The sequence below is a fragment of the Lolium rigidum genome, chromosome 7 (assembly GCF_022539505.1).
Source record: "Lolium rigidum isolate FL_2022 chromosome 7, APGP_CSIRO_Lrig_0.1, whole genome shotgun sequence".
NCBI classification, from domain to species: Eukaryota; Viridiplantae; Streptophyta; class Magnoliopsida; order Poales; family Poaceae; genus Lolium; species Lolium rigidum.
In genome coordinates this window covers 99,052,958-99,070,224 of record NC_061514.1, presented here as the reverse complement: position 1 = coordinate 99,070,224, position 17,267 = coordinate 99,052,958, and the positions used below count along the sequence as shown (strand labels likewise).

The 17,267-nt window shown below is 43.7% G+C and overlaps 1 protein-coding gene and 2 long non-coding RNA genes across 3 annotated transcripts; 1 reads left to right on the top strand and 2 right to left on the bottom strand.

The window, feature by feature from the left end:
- Positions 1–1,270: 1,270 nt before the first annotated feature.
- LOC124679117 (UPF0481 protein At3g47200-like) lies at positions 1,271–3,086 on the top strand. Its single transcript, XM_047214938.1, has one exon. The coding sequence runs from the start codon at positions 1,271–1,273 to the stop codon at positions 2,939–2,941; it is 1,671 nt and encodes a 556-aa protein (XP_047070894.1). The 3' UTR covers positions 2,942–3,086.
- Positions 3,087–8,256: 5,170 nt separating this feature from the next.
- LOC124677497 lies at positions 8,257–10,539 on the bottom strand. Its single transcript, XR_006994071.1, has 3 exons — positions 10,304–10,539; positions 9,553–9,636; positions 8,257–8,421 (listed from the first exon to the last, which is right to left on the bottom strand). It is a non-coding gene; the product is annotated as an uncharacterized LOC124677497 (long non-coding RNA).
- A 2,557-nt stretch (positions 10,540–13,096) lies between these two features.
- Positions 13,097–16,892, bottom strand: LOC124678774. The gene is made up of 4 exons (XR_006994641.1): positions 15,953–16,892; positions 13,921–14,131; positions 13,454–13,563; positions 13,097–13,216 (listed from the first exon to the last, which is right to left on the bottom strand). It is a non-coding gene; the product is annotated as an uncharacterized LOC124678774 (long non-coding RNA).
- Positions 16,893–17,267: the final 375 nt, after the last annotated feature.

The window sequence follows — 17,267 nt, the reverse complement described above, 5'->3', positions numbered from 1 at the left end:
CTGACAGCGATCTGGAAGAAGACCTAGGCTGGTCGTCTTGGTGCCAAGTTATTGCTCGCAGGCAGCTCGGCCACACCACCGTACCGTCCCTGGCCCTTCCCTGATTAACGTGCTTCTGCAATCTGTAGTGACTACTCAGCCGGGCCTTCACTTCCAGTAATGGGGACGGAGTGACCTGATGCTTCCTTTCTTCAGCTTTGAGATGGGTTCGTGTGTGCGTTCCACTAGCCCGTCACTCCCAACGGCTAGGAATCTCACGAAATCTCGCAACCTCTCGTGCGCCAAATTCCTCGCCGTCGCCGGCCGGCTTTCTGCTGCCCTGATCCCCCAAATGTGAACTTTTTTCACAGCGTCAGGTGGGTGGCACCACGGTGTGGCTGTGGCATGGGCTCGTGCAGGCTTCTCTCTGGCGCCAAAGCTTCAGAGCAGGATAAGATAAGTGGCTTTTGTTAAACTGAACTTTGTTCGAGAGATCAAAGCTACTCGTGTCCCCGACGGCGTCAAGCACGCCGGCCGTCTCGTTATCCCGCCGTTTGACACCCGAGACAACGACTGATCGTCGTCTAGACTCTAGAATAAGGACATCAAATGATCAGCTGAAAGGTTCATCGCCAATAGCTTGTCAAACATAATGTGTAGTATTAAACTAACCAGTTGCTTGAAAACAGAGAGGCATAAACAGCTAGAATATGATAGATGCAGGATTAGGATGGCATGTTGTTGTTTCTTAAAGATTGTGATGACATGATTGGCTGAATCTGACAGCAACCAAAAGGATGTAAATGAATGAATTGCTTAAAAGCGATGTTTGGATGACTTTTACGAAAATTCTTATAACATGACCCCTATGATACAAACGTATGATATTTCCTGTGACAGAGTCTAGAGACTGAACATTTTTGCGTGTCGATCGATCTCATTACCAATAGCCTTTTCGTTCCCCATTGAGGCGAGGTGAAGCATGGATCACGAGGCAAAATAAGATGAATATGAATTTGAGCACTGCGAAGGCGAGAAAACTTCCAAACTCGGTTTTTCTATGAAGGATAACTACAAATAATTTGTAGAAGCAACCTAGAAGAAACTGCACTCATCGATCACTACCAGCGACTAAATTTTGGTACTGATAAAAAACTGAGCACGCGCTGCTCATTACTCCATTGCTTGCCCTACCATATTATCTGATCTGTCTATAACCGGGCCGGTGAGACTTGGCGGCCGCGAAGACGCTGCAGCACGCAGCATCCGGCCATCCAAGCTTCCAGCAGCAATGGTGGCCGTGTTCAACAAGGAAGTCCTGAGCTGGTACCTCATCACCCTCAAGATCAAGGAGACCGTCGACGCCAACCTCAAGAAATCCCCGTCGCCGTCGCCGCAGTGGCAGTCGCTTCCCCACAAACTGCGGATCGCGAACGGCACTACACCGGGAGGAGGGGGAGGAGGAGGTGAGGCATTGCCCCGCCAAGCTCAGGCCCGGCTGTCCCCGATCTCAGCGCAGTCGCCGGCGCACAGCCCGAAGCCGCAGGACTCGGAATGGGTGGTGACCATTCGCGGGAAGCTGGCGCAGGCGCGCGCGGAGGAGGCGGCGTGCCAGTGGGCGCGCCTCTCCGTGTACCGCGTGCCCAAGACCCTCCGCGAGGGCGACGAGCGCGCCTACATGCCGCAGGTGGTCTCCATCGGCCCGCTCCACGCCGGCAAGCGGCGGCTGCGGGAGATGGAGCGGCACAAGTGGCGCGCGCTGCACCACGTCCTCAAGCGCACGGGCCACGACGTCACGAACTACCTCGACGCGCTGCGGCCCATGGAGGACCGCGTGCGCGGCTGCTACGACGGCCGCGTCGCATGGATGCCCAGCAACGAGTTCGTCCAGTGCCTGGTGCTGGACGGCACCTTCGTGCTGGAGCTCTTCCGCGGCGCGCTGGACGGCGCCAAGGGGTTCTCGGACGACCTGGGCTACTCGCGGCACGACCCGGTCTTCGCCATGCGCGGCGCGATGCACGCCGTGCGGAACGACATGATCCTGCTGGAGAACCAGATACCGCTCTTCGTGCTGGACCTCCTGCTTGGCATCCAGCTCGGCCACCCGGAGCAGACGGGCGCCGTGGCCAGCCTCGCCGTGCGCTTCTTCGACCCGCTCATGCCGACCGACACGCCGATGCACCGCAAGGACCGGTCCAGGCTGGAGTCCTCGGTGAACGCCGGCGCGGAGGCCGCGGCGTCGTTCGACCCGCTGTCCGATCCGATGCTCCACTGCCTCGACGTGTTCCGGCGCAGCCTCCTCCGCGCCGGGCTGCAGCCCACCCCGCCCCCGGCGGCGCGGCTGTGGCTCAAGAAGTGGTCTGGGCAGCGGCGCGTGGCGGACAAGCGACGGCAGCAGTTCGTGCACTGCGTGTCGGAGCTCCGGGAGGCCGGGATCACGTGCCGGCGGCGCAACACGGACCGGTTTTGGGACATCCGGTTCGAGAAAGGGGTGCTCCACATCCCGCGCATCCTCATCCACGACTCCACCAAGTCGCTCTTCCTCAACCTCATCGCCTTCGAGCAGTGCCACATGGACATCGCCACGCCGGGCGGCAACAACATCACCTCCTACGCCATCTTCATGGACAACCTCATCAACTCCGCCGAAGACGTCAAGTACCTCCACGACCGCGGCATCATCGAGCACTGGCTCGGCAGCGACGCCGAGGTCGCCGAGCTCTTCAACCGCCTCTGCCTCGAGGTCGTCTTCGACATCAACGACAGCTACCTCTCCGGCCTCTCCGACCAGGTCAACAGGTACTACGACTACAAGTGGAGTACCTGGGTCGCCAGCCTCCAGCATAACTACTTCACCAACCCATGGGCCATCGTCTCCGTCGTCGCCGGCGTCTTCCTCCTCCTCCTCACCATGATGCAGACATTCTACAGCGCATACAGCTACTACCGACCGCCAGGCTAGCTCATCGCTGCCGCTGCCGGATCATCAACGGAGTCACTGTGATGATCCCTTCAAGAAGATTCTCCAAAATCTGACCATTTTTTATTGGCTTGCATTACAGTTTTGATTGGTTACTTCCTCAAGGGAAGAATTTTTTCCATTCAGATATACACATTGTGAATAACTTAAATCCTCTTGGAAGAAGGATTTAATCACAAATCCATCTTTCAATTTGTATATTCAAAGGATTTGGATGCTCACATGGCCGTGGACTTCAAACTCGGTTAGAAGGATGTGGCACATTTTGCTAAACCACATAGCAGTTTTGAATGCATGTGCGTGCCATTTTTTTTTTTTCCTCAAAGCAGGGAAGGCACTGAATCAATCGATGCATAAGATTTTTATTTAGATTTTATTCAATAAATATCTAGTCATACATCATAAAATCCATAGCCACCATTTAAGACCTACAAACCCGACAATGGGTGAAATAACATGCCGTCAGACTTACAAATCTGACAATTGTGAATAGGTTAGATTCTCTTGGAAGAAGGATTTAATCACAAATACATCTTTCAATTTGTACATTCAAGGGATTTGGATGCTCACGTGGCCGAGGACTTTAAACTCTGTTAGAAGAATGCGGCTTATTTTGTCATTAAAAAAATGCAAAACTACATAGCAGTTTTGAATGCATACACGTGTCTGTTTTTTTTCCCAAAACGGAGAAGCCACTGCCTTTGCATCTATCAATCGTTGCATACGGTTTTTATTTAGATTTTATTCAACAAAGATCTATAAAATCATACATCACACAACCCGAAACCACCACTTAAGACCTACAATGGGTAAAGTAACATGTCGCCAGACCTACAAACCACTCAAGACCTGCAACCCAAGTTGATTTATGAGTGCATGATTTATTTTGATTGCATCTCCGTGCACTAATATCTCGTGAATGGATTTTGGACTAGAGTTTATCCTGGCAAGCGTACTGATTCATATCTATACTATCTTCCTCATGTTTGTGTCCAAAACGATATTGACGAAGTGATAATTCTATTTTGTGCATATTGTATTCAAATGCAAAAAATATGTGTATGAGTCGTCGTCCCACCTCCATACCGACAGAGGCGCTGCGAGTGCAGTGTGAACATGTGGGGTCTTCGGAGAAGGAGACGGAGAAATTGTTGGCATTAGATACAAGGACAAATGAGCTGGACCAAGGATGTCTTGAATACCCCCCCCCCCCCCAGTGACGCGCTCCCTCAACCTCCCGCTCCTGCGCATTTTTTTTTGAGGCATATACAGTAGGGAAGGCCCCTACTGCTTCATTTTTCATTTATAAATTGCCAAGTGGCAAAAGGATACAAGATGAAACAGAATGAAGAAAAGATTACATGGGGGGGTCTCCTCACAAAGTATCTAACCATTGTTGCATTCCTTCTCTGAGACTAGGTTTAAAGGTACATGTGAGGAGATCAATGCTTTCATTCTCAAAGATGGCCTTGTTCCTGTGATTCCAAATAGTCCAACGTCCAACAATCAGAGCTTCTTTGAAATATATCTTGTTATATCTATGCTTCCCCTCAATTAGCATATCATATAATGGCATACTTGTATCCCACTCAAGATTCAAGGACCACCAAAAGGATTGACTGAAATCACATCCGAAGAAGAGGTACATGAGGTACTCATTTGGCTCGTCCTGGCAAAGGACACAATCACTGTTATATCTAGGGGTGATACATCCAATTTGTATCACTATTTTATATTATCATTTACTGTTATTAATTGATATATTTCATATTTAGAGGTGATAATTATGTCATTCCATCTATGTTTGCATGTTTAATGAATATTGGAGAATTAACCACCGGAGCCAGGAACCTGCTGGAAAAAGGACCGTCAAGGCACCATATTTCTAAAGACCAACAATTCCAAACAAAGATACAGAAAATCATATTTTCCAGATGACGGAGGAAGCCAGGAGGGAAGGCCGAGATGGGCCAGGGGGCTCCAAACCACCCCTAGGCACGGGCCCACCCCAGGCCGCGCCTAGGCATGGTGTGGCCGCCCTGGACCACTTCTGAAGACGCCCCCTCATGTATTTCAACCCCTCGGGAAACCTAAGATCGGGGGTACAACGAGAGAAATATTCCGCCGCCGCTACGGGGCGGAGAACCAGAGAGAAAGAAAAGCTCTCCAGCAGGCTGAAATCTGTCGAGGAAATTCCCTCCTGGAGGGGGAAATTGTCGCCATCGCCACCGCCATCGAGCTGGACTTCATCGGGATCATCATCACCATCATCTCCACCACCAGCATCACCGCCATCTCCACGCCGTCCCGCTATAACATCTTGGGTTCAATACTTGTCTAGTTCATAGGGGAAACTTTCCCAGTGTTGATTACTCCCTGTAGTTGATGCTATTGAGTGAAACCATTCAATTAAGGTTTATGTCCAGATTGTTATCTGTCATTATATCACCTCTTATTATGATCCATATGATGTCTCGTGAGTAGTTCGTTTAGTATTGGAGGACATGGGAGAAGTCATGCTATTAGTAGTGGAACTGTGTTGAGTAATATACAATGATTTGATATTTAAGAGGTGGTGCTATTCCTCTAGTGGTGTCATGTGGATGTCGACTACATGATACTTCACCTTTATGGGCCTAGGGGAATGCATCGTGTATTTGGCTACTAATTGTGGGGTTGCGGGAAACCGGTGCACGAGGTAGTATAGGATCTCAAAGTTTTAAGGTTGTGGTTAGATTTATTTTAATACTTTCTTGTAGTTGCGGATGCTCGCAAGAGATATAATCACAAGTATGTATTAGTCCAAGTATGGGGTAGTACATTAGCATAGGTTCACCCACACAACACTTACCAAACCATTGAATATTATTCAGCTATGTGAAGCGAAAGCACTTGACGTAATTCCCGTGTGTCCTCAGGAACGTTTGTTCATCATAAGTAAAACAACTGGCTTGTTCTTTGCATTTTATTATTACTGCATTTTATTTACTTGTACTTTATTTATCTGCAATACCAAATACCCATGCAAACTTGTTTGCTAGTGTTTACAGTGGAACCTCGATCAAAACTGCTCGTCAACACCTTCTGCTCCACGTTGGGTTCGATACTCTTATTTATCTTAAGTACTACGATACACCCCCTATACTTGTGGGTCATCAGGACTATTTTCTGGCGCTGTTGCCGCGGAGCTTTGCGCTATTGAAGAGTGGAATTGGTAAAGGTAACTTTTATTGTAAGTGTTGTTTTTTATTTCTGTCTGCTACTGCTCTATTTCATTATGGAGGCGTCTCCGTTTGACTCTCTTTTTGGAATTACTACTACCACTATTACCGTAGTAGATGAACCACCGCGTGCTCAATTGGATCCTTTTAAAATACCTATGAAAATTGTTGAATGTGTTATGAATAAATGCTATTTTGGAGATGGAACTGTCCATCCGGGTGATCATTTACTCTTTATACATGAATTATGCGAGTTGTTCAAGTGTGCAGGTATCTGAATGGACCAAGTTAAGAGGAAATCATTCTCTTTATCACTTAAGGGAAGAGCTGCGGAATGGTATAAGATGTTGAAGAATGGCCGATCTATTGGATGGGAGGAAACTGTACCTCTCTTTTATTCTAAATTTTATCCTCCAAGTGAGATTCACAAAGATCGGAATCAAATATACAATTTCTGGCCTCAAGATGGAGAGAGTATCACCCAACCGTGGGGGGATGAAGTCACTAATGCTCAAATGTCCCATTCATGAGCTCCCCGGTAATATTGTTATTAATAACTTCTATGCGAGGCTTTCTCTTCATGATAAGGATTTATTGGATGCTTCTTTTCTTGATCATTTACACGTATGAAGGAAAAAGCTAAATGAGATCTTCTCGACCGCATTCAGGAAAATACTAATGGATGGAAGAATGATAAAGGAAGAAATCAAAGGGCAGTTCGTTCATGTAAAAATTATGTACCTGGTGAGGACGAGGATCGATGGTGGATCCGGTCGAGTACCTCTTTGTGTTCTTCCTCTTCAACCTGGCCAGGCCGAGATGACAACATCCCTTGTCAGCCCTTATTTCAACGTCCCTTCAAATCCCCCACTTCCCGCTCGCTCGCCCATCCATGCCGCATCACCAAGAAACAACACAAGACATCAAGATCAAATTAAGAGGTTGTCCATGATGGAGCTCTCCCTCCTCTCCTCTCCTCGACAAGTAAAAGTCAAAGTCTAAGTCACACGCGTTTCCCGCACGCGGCATCTAACCATGGCTTTGTACTTATAGAGAAGCAAGAGTTGAGAGAAGAGAGGTGAGAGGCATTTCAGGTCTGCTGGGGTCAAGGAAGGAGAGAGATCAATACAATACGTGATCAGGGTCTGCCAATTGGCCAGAATAGTAATCACACGGATCCATCTTCTCTTAGCCATCGGATAGACATTGGGATGGGATCAGAAATGCCTCCAAGATTACGGCTTGTGTGAGTACTGAAAACTAGGTCCCCGAGATTATCAATGATACCTTAATTTGCATTTACTTGTACAACTGGCATGGCTTCTTGGGACTTGCAGTTAGAGCTGGAAGAGGAAGGTCCTCCGTTAATTGCTTGTTGGGAGATTGGGCCTGGTTGATCTAAAAAAAATGTTGATATGAACAAGTGCCCTTTAGAAAAAGGGACACCTAATTTAATGGTATAAACAAATATTTATTTTACTTTTCTGATCAAATCATTAATAGTTGTCACCCCCACCAATTGATCGATAAGGAATATTTTCAGGAGAAAATAAAAATGGTGTGGATTCGAGGAGGCTCTCTGTTCGGTTCATGCTAGTGCCCGTGTGTTCATTCCTATTAAAATTAACTTGATGTCACCTCAACCAGCTGCTATTGGTTTTTATGTCATCTAGCAAGTAGTAATCAGCGGGACATAATTTTATTGATAACAAATATAGTGGGGGCATCACTTTACAAATATGAGTAGATTTTCATTTCAGTAGATTTACAAATAAGGATAAATAAACTTATCAATTGGACACAGGAAGAGTATACTGGTTTTATCTAATACAAATCAATAGTGTATCTTGATGGTCTTGGTTAATCATCAAAAATAAAAAAGAATGTCATGTGATCATCACTTCATGCATTTACTAAAATCAAGATTGTTGGAACAATACAATGAGCTTGTGCATGCAACCAGCAAGCACTACCCAGCTCCTAACAATGGGGAAGCTCTCATCTCATCACTATTTTCACAGTTACATGACTCAAGGATAAAACCAAGCTTCACAGATTAACTACTCTTCCAGCAACACAAAATTACAGCTCGAGGAACTGCATCCAGGATGGGCAGCAAGAGGCGGAAGTAGTCACTGCCGCAGAACTCTCTTCTCCGTCCGCTTCATCATCCTCGCAAGCAAGACAAATGTATATCCATCTAACGCCTTCTTGTTCTGTTTATTAGTATGGTAGGCTTATCTAGAAAAAATGAGATATCAAATGTGAGACAAACAAGACGAAGTCAGCAGGTACTAGAGAAAAATGTTGTGCATGCATATGCCAACGGTACTGCATGAGTTATATATGGGGAGTGTAAACAGTAACTAAAACATGCATGCAATAAACATAGATATCAACACACTAGATCTAATTCAATGTTAAACCTAGTTGGTAGCTTTGTGAATCCCCAAGATAAATAGTGAAGAATGGGAATAACACTGTGTCGTCAGCTATCGCTCGTTGTCACATGTACATTTATTTTGTCTGCTCAAATAATATATGTGCTCTCACATACCATGATTAACTCTAAATCATGGTGAATGCAATGTATTTACCAAATACACACTAGGATACAATGTATCGAACACCGACAGCTATAGAGTGGGATACGAATAAATCATGCACTGCAATGCAATAACTAGATGCTACGTCCTTTCATCTTTTTTCAACAAAAGAGACAGCAATAGAAGTAAAAGCAATGTTTGGAAGTGTCCTTCAGCTTTCAAAAAGAGAAAGGTATGGCCAAGATCAGAAGAGCATAAGAAAGAAAGCACATTATTTAGTTCATTCACATTTATTTAGTATAAGTAATCAAATTCAACAGCACTGGCCCTAGCTCTACAGGTAAATTTAGTTGACCGGTTGCTCAAACTGGAAAATATGGACATAGAATAGCTCAGCCGAGCTCAATGGTTACTTTGTATCGAGTTCCCGAGTCACTACTGGACAAGAGGAAGCAAAACCTGGATTTAAAAGCAGAATTGCACGCACTTTGAAGTGCATATAGGCGAAGTATTTATTTCAGTTCACTGTAACGTGGGAGTGCTAACACAAAATCAAATAGCAAGTACTAACCAGTAACATTCAGAACCATAGAACAACAATCTGGGGCTACTAACACAAAATCATCAAGTCCATTGGCTTAGTAAGAATACTAGCACCAAGACCTCTAATAACCAATACAAGATATCATACTTTTAGCAACATAATTCAGAAACCTAGCTAGCCAAATAGCCATCATCGCCATAATTCTAAATGATATTGAGAACGGGAGAATAACATAGCCACAAGAAGGGAGCATGATATTGAATGGGTGAACCGGGAGCTCACCATAGAGGTCGTAACTGAGGCCGGGCATCATCAGTTTCTCAAGCCGAGCCATGTCACCTCCAAGTGCACCAGGCCAAGCAAAACCTGCAGATAAAAGAGAAGACATTTTTTGAAGAGCTAACAGAGAAGACATCATTAAGATGGCATTACCAATACAATCAATTGCACAGGAAACATAGCACAATGTTGAGGATCAAACTTAAGAAGTTAGATGTCAGTTTAGCAACAATTTTTCGCATATTAGCACCTTCCTGTGAGTAAACCATGAAAATAAACATATACACAGAGTAACCAGACGTGGAAAGTTAGACAAAACAACATGCAAAACACAAGGAGGTAGCAAGGAGGTAGCACTGCCTACTGTCACTTGTCCTTACAAGAATCAAGATATGTGTAAGATGATGTCCTTTTAAGCTAGCTCAGCCATGTTAACGTTGGCAGTCACCTTTTTCATATGGATGAGGTAACTTCTACGCAACTTTTGTAAAGAAAAATAAACTACTTAAATTTGCCAGACAAGTTATTTTTCTCCTCACATGATTATGAAACTTCTCAGCTTTGCTCATGTTATTTACATGTTTTATATAGTCAATCCTTATTGATGATAGTGCATCATCGGTGTAGTTGAATCATCTCAAATAGTTAAATTGCCCTCATTTGTGTGTTCGTATTACAGCAAAGCATTGCATTGCATCAATTAAGTGGCGATCATTTGGTAGGAGAGGATTACGAGTGATCAAAAGATTAGAACCTGTTTCGTTAAGTCTTCAACCAATACATTACCAGCAGGAGTCACCACATGCAACTGCAATCACTTGATATCAGAATCATGGATGTATGTAAATATATAAAAATTATGGGAGCACAACTACAACTTCAAGCTCCAGCTAAACCCATGTTTGTTCCAAGATGCTAAACATGAAACCAATTGCATCCAACCATCAAGCCGCATCAGGTGTACCAAAAGACACCCACAACAAGCTTACAAGATAGCAATCAAAGAGTAGAACGAAGCAAGACATGAGTGTTTTTAACACCTAGTTACTGTTACCATCCCAAAACTGATGAAAAGATCAAGATACACGACCAACAAGACTTTACCACCACATACCAAAAGCTGTAATGAACTCATAGAGTGATTCGTACCCTTGTTGGCGACATCAGGGGTGGATCTGTAACAGAATCAATGATATGATAAGGTCAGGTTATAAATTGCAAGATCAGCACATGTGTCTTAAATGCTAACAATATGACCATCTAAATTAAACTAGATCAAAAATAAAAGAAAAATAAGTATGGAATGGCACCTGTTCAAGTGCTTCTAAACCACATAGATCATTCATCGTTGATTATATCCCCAAAGCAAAACAAGAAACATGTAGAATAATGCATAAGAATGATGGGAACATTATGAAATCATCTGTATGCATATGAAACAAGCAGTGTGCAATAAAGGAAATAAGCTAAGGTATATTTATCCAAAATGATCACATGAAACTCTTTAAATATAGCTTGTTATGGCCAAAAAAAAATCATGTAGAGCAATCTAAATGTATTCCACATCAATTATGCAGGGAAACAAACTCTATAACAATACATGTCAAAAGATGAAGCAAAGGCAATGGGACTATACACAAACACATATAATTTTTTTTGAGAAAACGGAATGACATTGCGTTTCATTTCATTGCAAAGAAGATTTTGTTACAGGATCACACCCCTCCTAGGAGGGTGTGTTATAGTTCGGCGCTACAAGTGATCAGTGTACATCCCATTCTGCAGTCAAGATAGCACGAAGGCCAAGCGGGCCCAAAGTTTCTCGTTCTGATCCATATATAAGAAATTGAAGGTAAGAAAACTGAAATAAGTGCAACATACATTCTGAACCATATATAAGAAACACATGTCAATAACAACTTGCTTTTTCCAATGTTGGTACAACCGTACAACAACATTATCATGTTTTCTATTCATAAACAACCGTGAACTTTGTGGTTCAACTACCGGTATATACTTCTAGTTCATCTTGGCGATCATGTTAATAATTTTTCAAACAGACTACTGAGTCCTAGGTCATCAGCTCCTTGGATGGAGCACACAATAACCAAATATTGCATCGATGAGATCCTATCCTGCCACTACCAGGAGCAAAGCAACATTAAGAGAAACAATTCTCAACTGCGCCACAACTGCAGCAAGGAAAGATATCTGGTTGTGGCTAATGTTCATCACCAGAGAACGATGAGGTTGTTATGAGCCAATGAGCTTCTGACTATCCACTCCGTAAAACCGGGAAACGCTTTGTTAACTTGATGTCCTTGTACAGTAGCTAGTAAATGCACAAGAGACGCAAAAATGCGCAGCTTACGTCCCAACATCTGCAGTCTTAACTACCCGTGTCCAAGTTGTTATACACGTCACTAGGCGCATCCTTGAAGGAAAAAAGTAGAAAGAGGTAACATCAACAGGGCAATGGTTGTTAAATAAAACACTGAATTAGCATTACACCTAAGCTACGAGAGATGAAAAATCATGAACACAGCTCCATCCATTGTATGGGCCAATGGGGGTTGCGAAAAGCAATTATTGGTCAGTACCCAACCGTGTGATGTTATAATGTAGCGGTACATTAACATGACAAAGGGATGAAATGCGTACAAACAACCTACTCCTATCAGTATCATCAAGGTAATATATAGTACTCCCTCTGTCCCATCAAAAGTATCTCAACTTTGTCAAAATTTGGATGTATCTACCTACTAGATAGTGTCTAGATAGATACAAATTTTGACAAAATTAAGACACTTTTGGTGGGACGGAGGGAGTAACAGAAATCTGCCCCAAAACAGCAGCTCATAAATGGGGCAAATATATTGATAAGATGATACATCATGTTCTAACTCTATATTGCGCATATAAATATACTTGGGAATTGGTAATTGCATGAACCATGGACAGCTCCACTTCACCAGTCTACGGGTGAAGCCGGTGAAGCTGCCCCAAACACCCAAACTCTAGTTCTCAGGTGGAGTGAAGCGGTGGCCTCTCGTAGTTCATTTTCGTGGAGTAGAGAAATAGGTGCTTACCTGCTCCACTTCACGTTTTCGCGAGACAGCCCATCTCGAATTGGTATTCCCCTTGTCCCCTGATTCATGTCTGTCCATGGTGTGTGGCGACTAGGGCTAGTCGCTGCCTCCATTTCCGGCGGCCAGGCCATCCTCCCCTTCGCCCCGACCCCCAACTTCCTCCTCTTTACGACCCGCTGATCGATTCCCCTCCTTGGATCAACCCGGCGTTGCAAGCACAGCAGACGAGGAGGTCTGCTTGCTGGCCTCTGCCGCCATCTCATTTTTCTCAGGAATCCCATCGGCCGACTGCAGCTCCGGTGACCCTCCGCCGCCCTCGCCTCCGTCCCCTTCGCCCAGTCATCTTTTTCTACGACCCCCTGCCCAATCACCATCCTTGGATTGAACAGGCGGCGCAAGAACAGCCAACGTGGCCGTCTGTTTGCTGGCCGCCGATGCCGTTTAGATCCCGCCGCCTATCTGCACCAGGACTCCAAGAGGTCGTGCCTTACAACAAGAGCACCGACAAACAGCACCTCTGTGAATAGTTCTGGATAATTTGTCGTGTCCTGTAATTTCTTGTTCAATCTGCAGCCAATCTGTGAATAGTTCTTGTTCAGTTCATCATACATATTCTTTTCAGGTTGTATGCAAATGCAGAGATATATTTTGAGAAATAAAATGCACATCAAACGACTGGAAACAAGGATATGAAGCTAACCTAGCCAAACAGTTTTTACTGCTCCGGAGTTTTACAGGTGGAGTGGAGTTTAGTGGTGAAGTGAAGTTAGGTGGAGTGGAGCTCTCCCAAACATAGTAGTCCTCAGTTTCCTTACATGCCCGGCAGCGAAAGCGCCGCCGAGCCAGAACCCCGAGCTTCCAGTATGCAGCGCGCAGGTACCAGAAGCCGTCATCACGGGTATTTGCAACATGTTAGAAAGCAAACCTGAGTGCAAACTAGAACATAAATGATTAGTATATAGTGGTATGACAAAACAAAATAAAAGCTAGCTTGCAAGCACTCTCTATCACCGTCCAAATTGTTTGCGTATGTATAGAAAATTTATGCATAAGCAGGAAATCCTACATGCTTTAAAACAGAAAATATACAGGTTTCGCCACTTCTATGCTAACAAGCAACAAACAATAAAAAAATAGCACAACCATTTTCTACCGATCTACTGTCTACACATGCATTTACCATCCATACATGAATGATTTCTCTACCGCCTACACTTTCAATTCAACCATAGAGAAGATACCATTTTTTCCAATAATACATGGAGGAAAGGAGGGACCTTACTAGGTAGCTGCCGGCTGGGGAGGTTGTCAGCAGCAGAGGAACAGGGTTTTGGCCAGCACTAGAACATCAAGGACGTCGTTGGAGCCAGCATTTCGGAGAGATAATCGAGGAGAGCCACCAACAATAGCAGCTCTAGGAAGGCGACCGTGATCTCGTCCTCCATGCCATCCTGCCGCCATGCCTGCACGGCGGTGAACTCCTCCCGCCAGCGCTACTTGGTTGATCAATATGATTAGTTAAGGGACTGGCATGATGCATAAACAAATAGGGCAAGTACAATTAATCTGTTATTTTTGTTTAACTCGTGTGTTGATAGCAGAACCACACAATGATACACATAGCAACAAGAACAACAACATTGAAAATTTAGGTCCAAGAATACAAAAAATTGATGCTAATACAATAGTACTAATTTGTGAATAAAATTCACTCTCGGTTAATAAATTCAGTAATCCTTGGGACTTTGCAGTACATGGATAAACTGATATGGGCAAAACACCAAAAGAAGACTAATGAACTAGATAAATGGCCACGACTGTTTAAAATATATGATTCAAGTATGCCGGTGTCTAGCGCAAATAACAAGTGCCACACTATATTCAGTCAATAATGAAACAAGCTGCATATTAGAAAAAGAAACGAGGATCATTAAGCTAATATGCAAAAAAAAAACACTTTATCAATGGAATACGCCATGGTCACTATGCACAACACCCAACTAATTACACGATCTGAAAAATAACCAGTATGTGGCATTAGCTACCTATTCTTATTAAGAATGATAGAAGTTTGGTGATTGAGGACACAAACACCATTGTGGACCAAAGTTTGGCACCAGACACTTATCTAGGTAGATAGCTACCTACCTAGAGAGTATATGGGAAGACAAAATCAATAGGAGACAAAATAATTCTAGCTAGCTCACAAGTTCTAGCCCAGTTGTTCTAAGCAAACTTCAACTTCTCACCCAGTTGGATCTGTCTGACAATCATCTTGAAGAAGAAGTACCAATAAATGGAGTATTAAAAAGTATGTTAGCCATTTTGCTTCAAGGCAATTTGAGGCTTTGTGGAGGTGTACTGGACTGTCACGACCCCAACTGAGATCAGAGAGGGATCGGACGGGAAAGGAGCATAAGGTGGGAGGAGCACGAAGGGGGGTGAGAGCAGGACAGAAGGAGAGATACGTTTCCTTTCAGGATTCTATTTCATCGATGCCTTGAACGAATACAACAGCCGGGTATTTAACCCCACAAACTCCCACACACAGAAGTGTGACCCCAACCCACACCTACGGCTCAAGTCTACACAACACTTTGGCTCTTATGTCACACTGATGTATCCGTGGCAGCATCAGGTGTGACATGGACCTACATATGCCTTCATGCCCCACAGTTTCTCAGAGAAGATCTTGATGGCAACACTATTTGGTCATAGTATTGGTCCCCATATTAGGCATCATGCTACTCATATTCCTGGTCTACTTAACCTTCTTCACAAAAAGAATGTTAAGGATGCAGTTATCATTGCCTTCTTCGAATGAGCAATTATTTAAAGTTTCATATAAGGATCTACCACAAGGTACAGAGAACTTTACACAGACTAATCTGATTGGGAGCTGAAGCTGCGGTTTAGTGTACAGAGGAAAGCTAGCCCAAGAGCACACGATTATGGCCGTGAAAGTTTTTATCCTTGACATGCAAAGTGCGGATAAGAGTTCCATCTCAGAATGTAAAGCACTGAGAAACATTCGGCACCGGAATCTTCTTCCAGTTCTGACCACATGCGCAACAGTTGATAATTGAGGCAATGATTTCAAAGCTCTAGTGTACGAGTTCATGCCTTGGATACTTGGATGCACCTGGCAGGAGATACAAATGCGGGAAATCGGCTAGACCTCGAAGAATGAAAATAGTTGTTGATATAGCTGATGCATCGCAATACATACACAACCCCGAATCTAACTCAATTTCTAATAAATCTAGCACAACCTGCAATTTATAATAAATCTAAGTCATGCCATCAAGTACTACCTGCAAAACAATACGCTTGTCGCTGCAACTAGCACAACCCTGCTGAATCTTTGTGCATCCTTCAGTGTACATACATGCTCTAGGCCCTGGAGAAATTTCCAAGTCAGCACAAGATAGAAAATAACAAAAACACTCTTCTTAAATAAGAAATCAAGGGACACGTTTAGCCCACATAAAATAAAAAAACTTATTCAAGGTTGATAATTGATTAAGTCAATTGGTCCAAAGGAGCGGACTAGCAATACACATATTTTTACTGAAAACACACATCCCATTCAAGCCAACATTCAACAGGTAGAAGACGAGATAAAACCCACTTGGCATCTAAAAAATAAAGCCACATGTGGTCAATGCTAGGGATGAAAATGGAGTGGAGAGTTTCCGACTTTTTCGTGGAAAAACAGAAACGGAATGGAAATATGGAGACGGAGATGGAGATGGAATTTTGCAAAATGGAAATGGTAACTTTTTGGCAGAAATGGAAACGGAACAACGTTTTCTGGCACTATATTCGGTTTGTCCGACAATATCTGCTTTCGTTTTTTTTCTGGCGTTTCCGTGTTCAGTTTTTTTTTCCGCACATAAATATGAAAACAAATGTGGCAACAATCAATTTCGTCTGTATCCGCTCTATTTTCACACTCATGATGCAACGTTCCCATGGACTTAATACAACAAACATTCTAAACTTGATAATTGAAAAGGAGAGTATGACAGTCCATCCTGTAGCAATGTCAACACCCACTAAATAAGAACATCATCATGTAACAGCATGCTAGAGCATCACAACACAAAGGTACAGTAAAGCACCAGTAGCATCGGTTCACAAGGTAGGAGGTAGAGAAGAAACACTCTAAACTCAGTGTCATGTTCTTTTCTTAAGTAAGCAACAACATATACTGGCAAAAACATGCTATTCAAAGGAACTATCGTTGACATATCAAAACTCAAAAGTATACACTGATTATGCTTAAGCAACAACCGTAAGAAAATAATCACATGTAACAAGATTTGGGAACACCGACAGGTTGCCACAAATCTATGATAAAGCAGAAAAAATAATTGGACCATCAAAAGAAATATGAAGCAATCACAAAAATTAATAGTGGAATGCCACGAGAAACAAAAGTGCATACATATAGGTATTTTACTTGCTGCTTCGACCCACCCTCCGCATGAATAAGAATATACCCAAGATGTTTTTTTCTTGGGTGGGACATCCGCATTATATACCATTATATACATCATCACTTATCAGGGCCCAGTCATGAATGGAAACAGGTGTTTCATGACGGAGGAAAAATTATTCGATTTC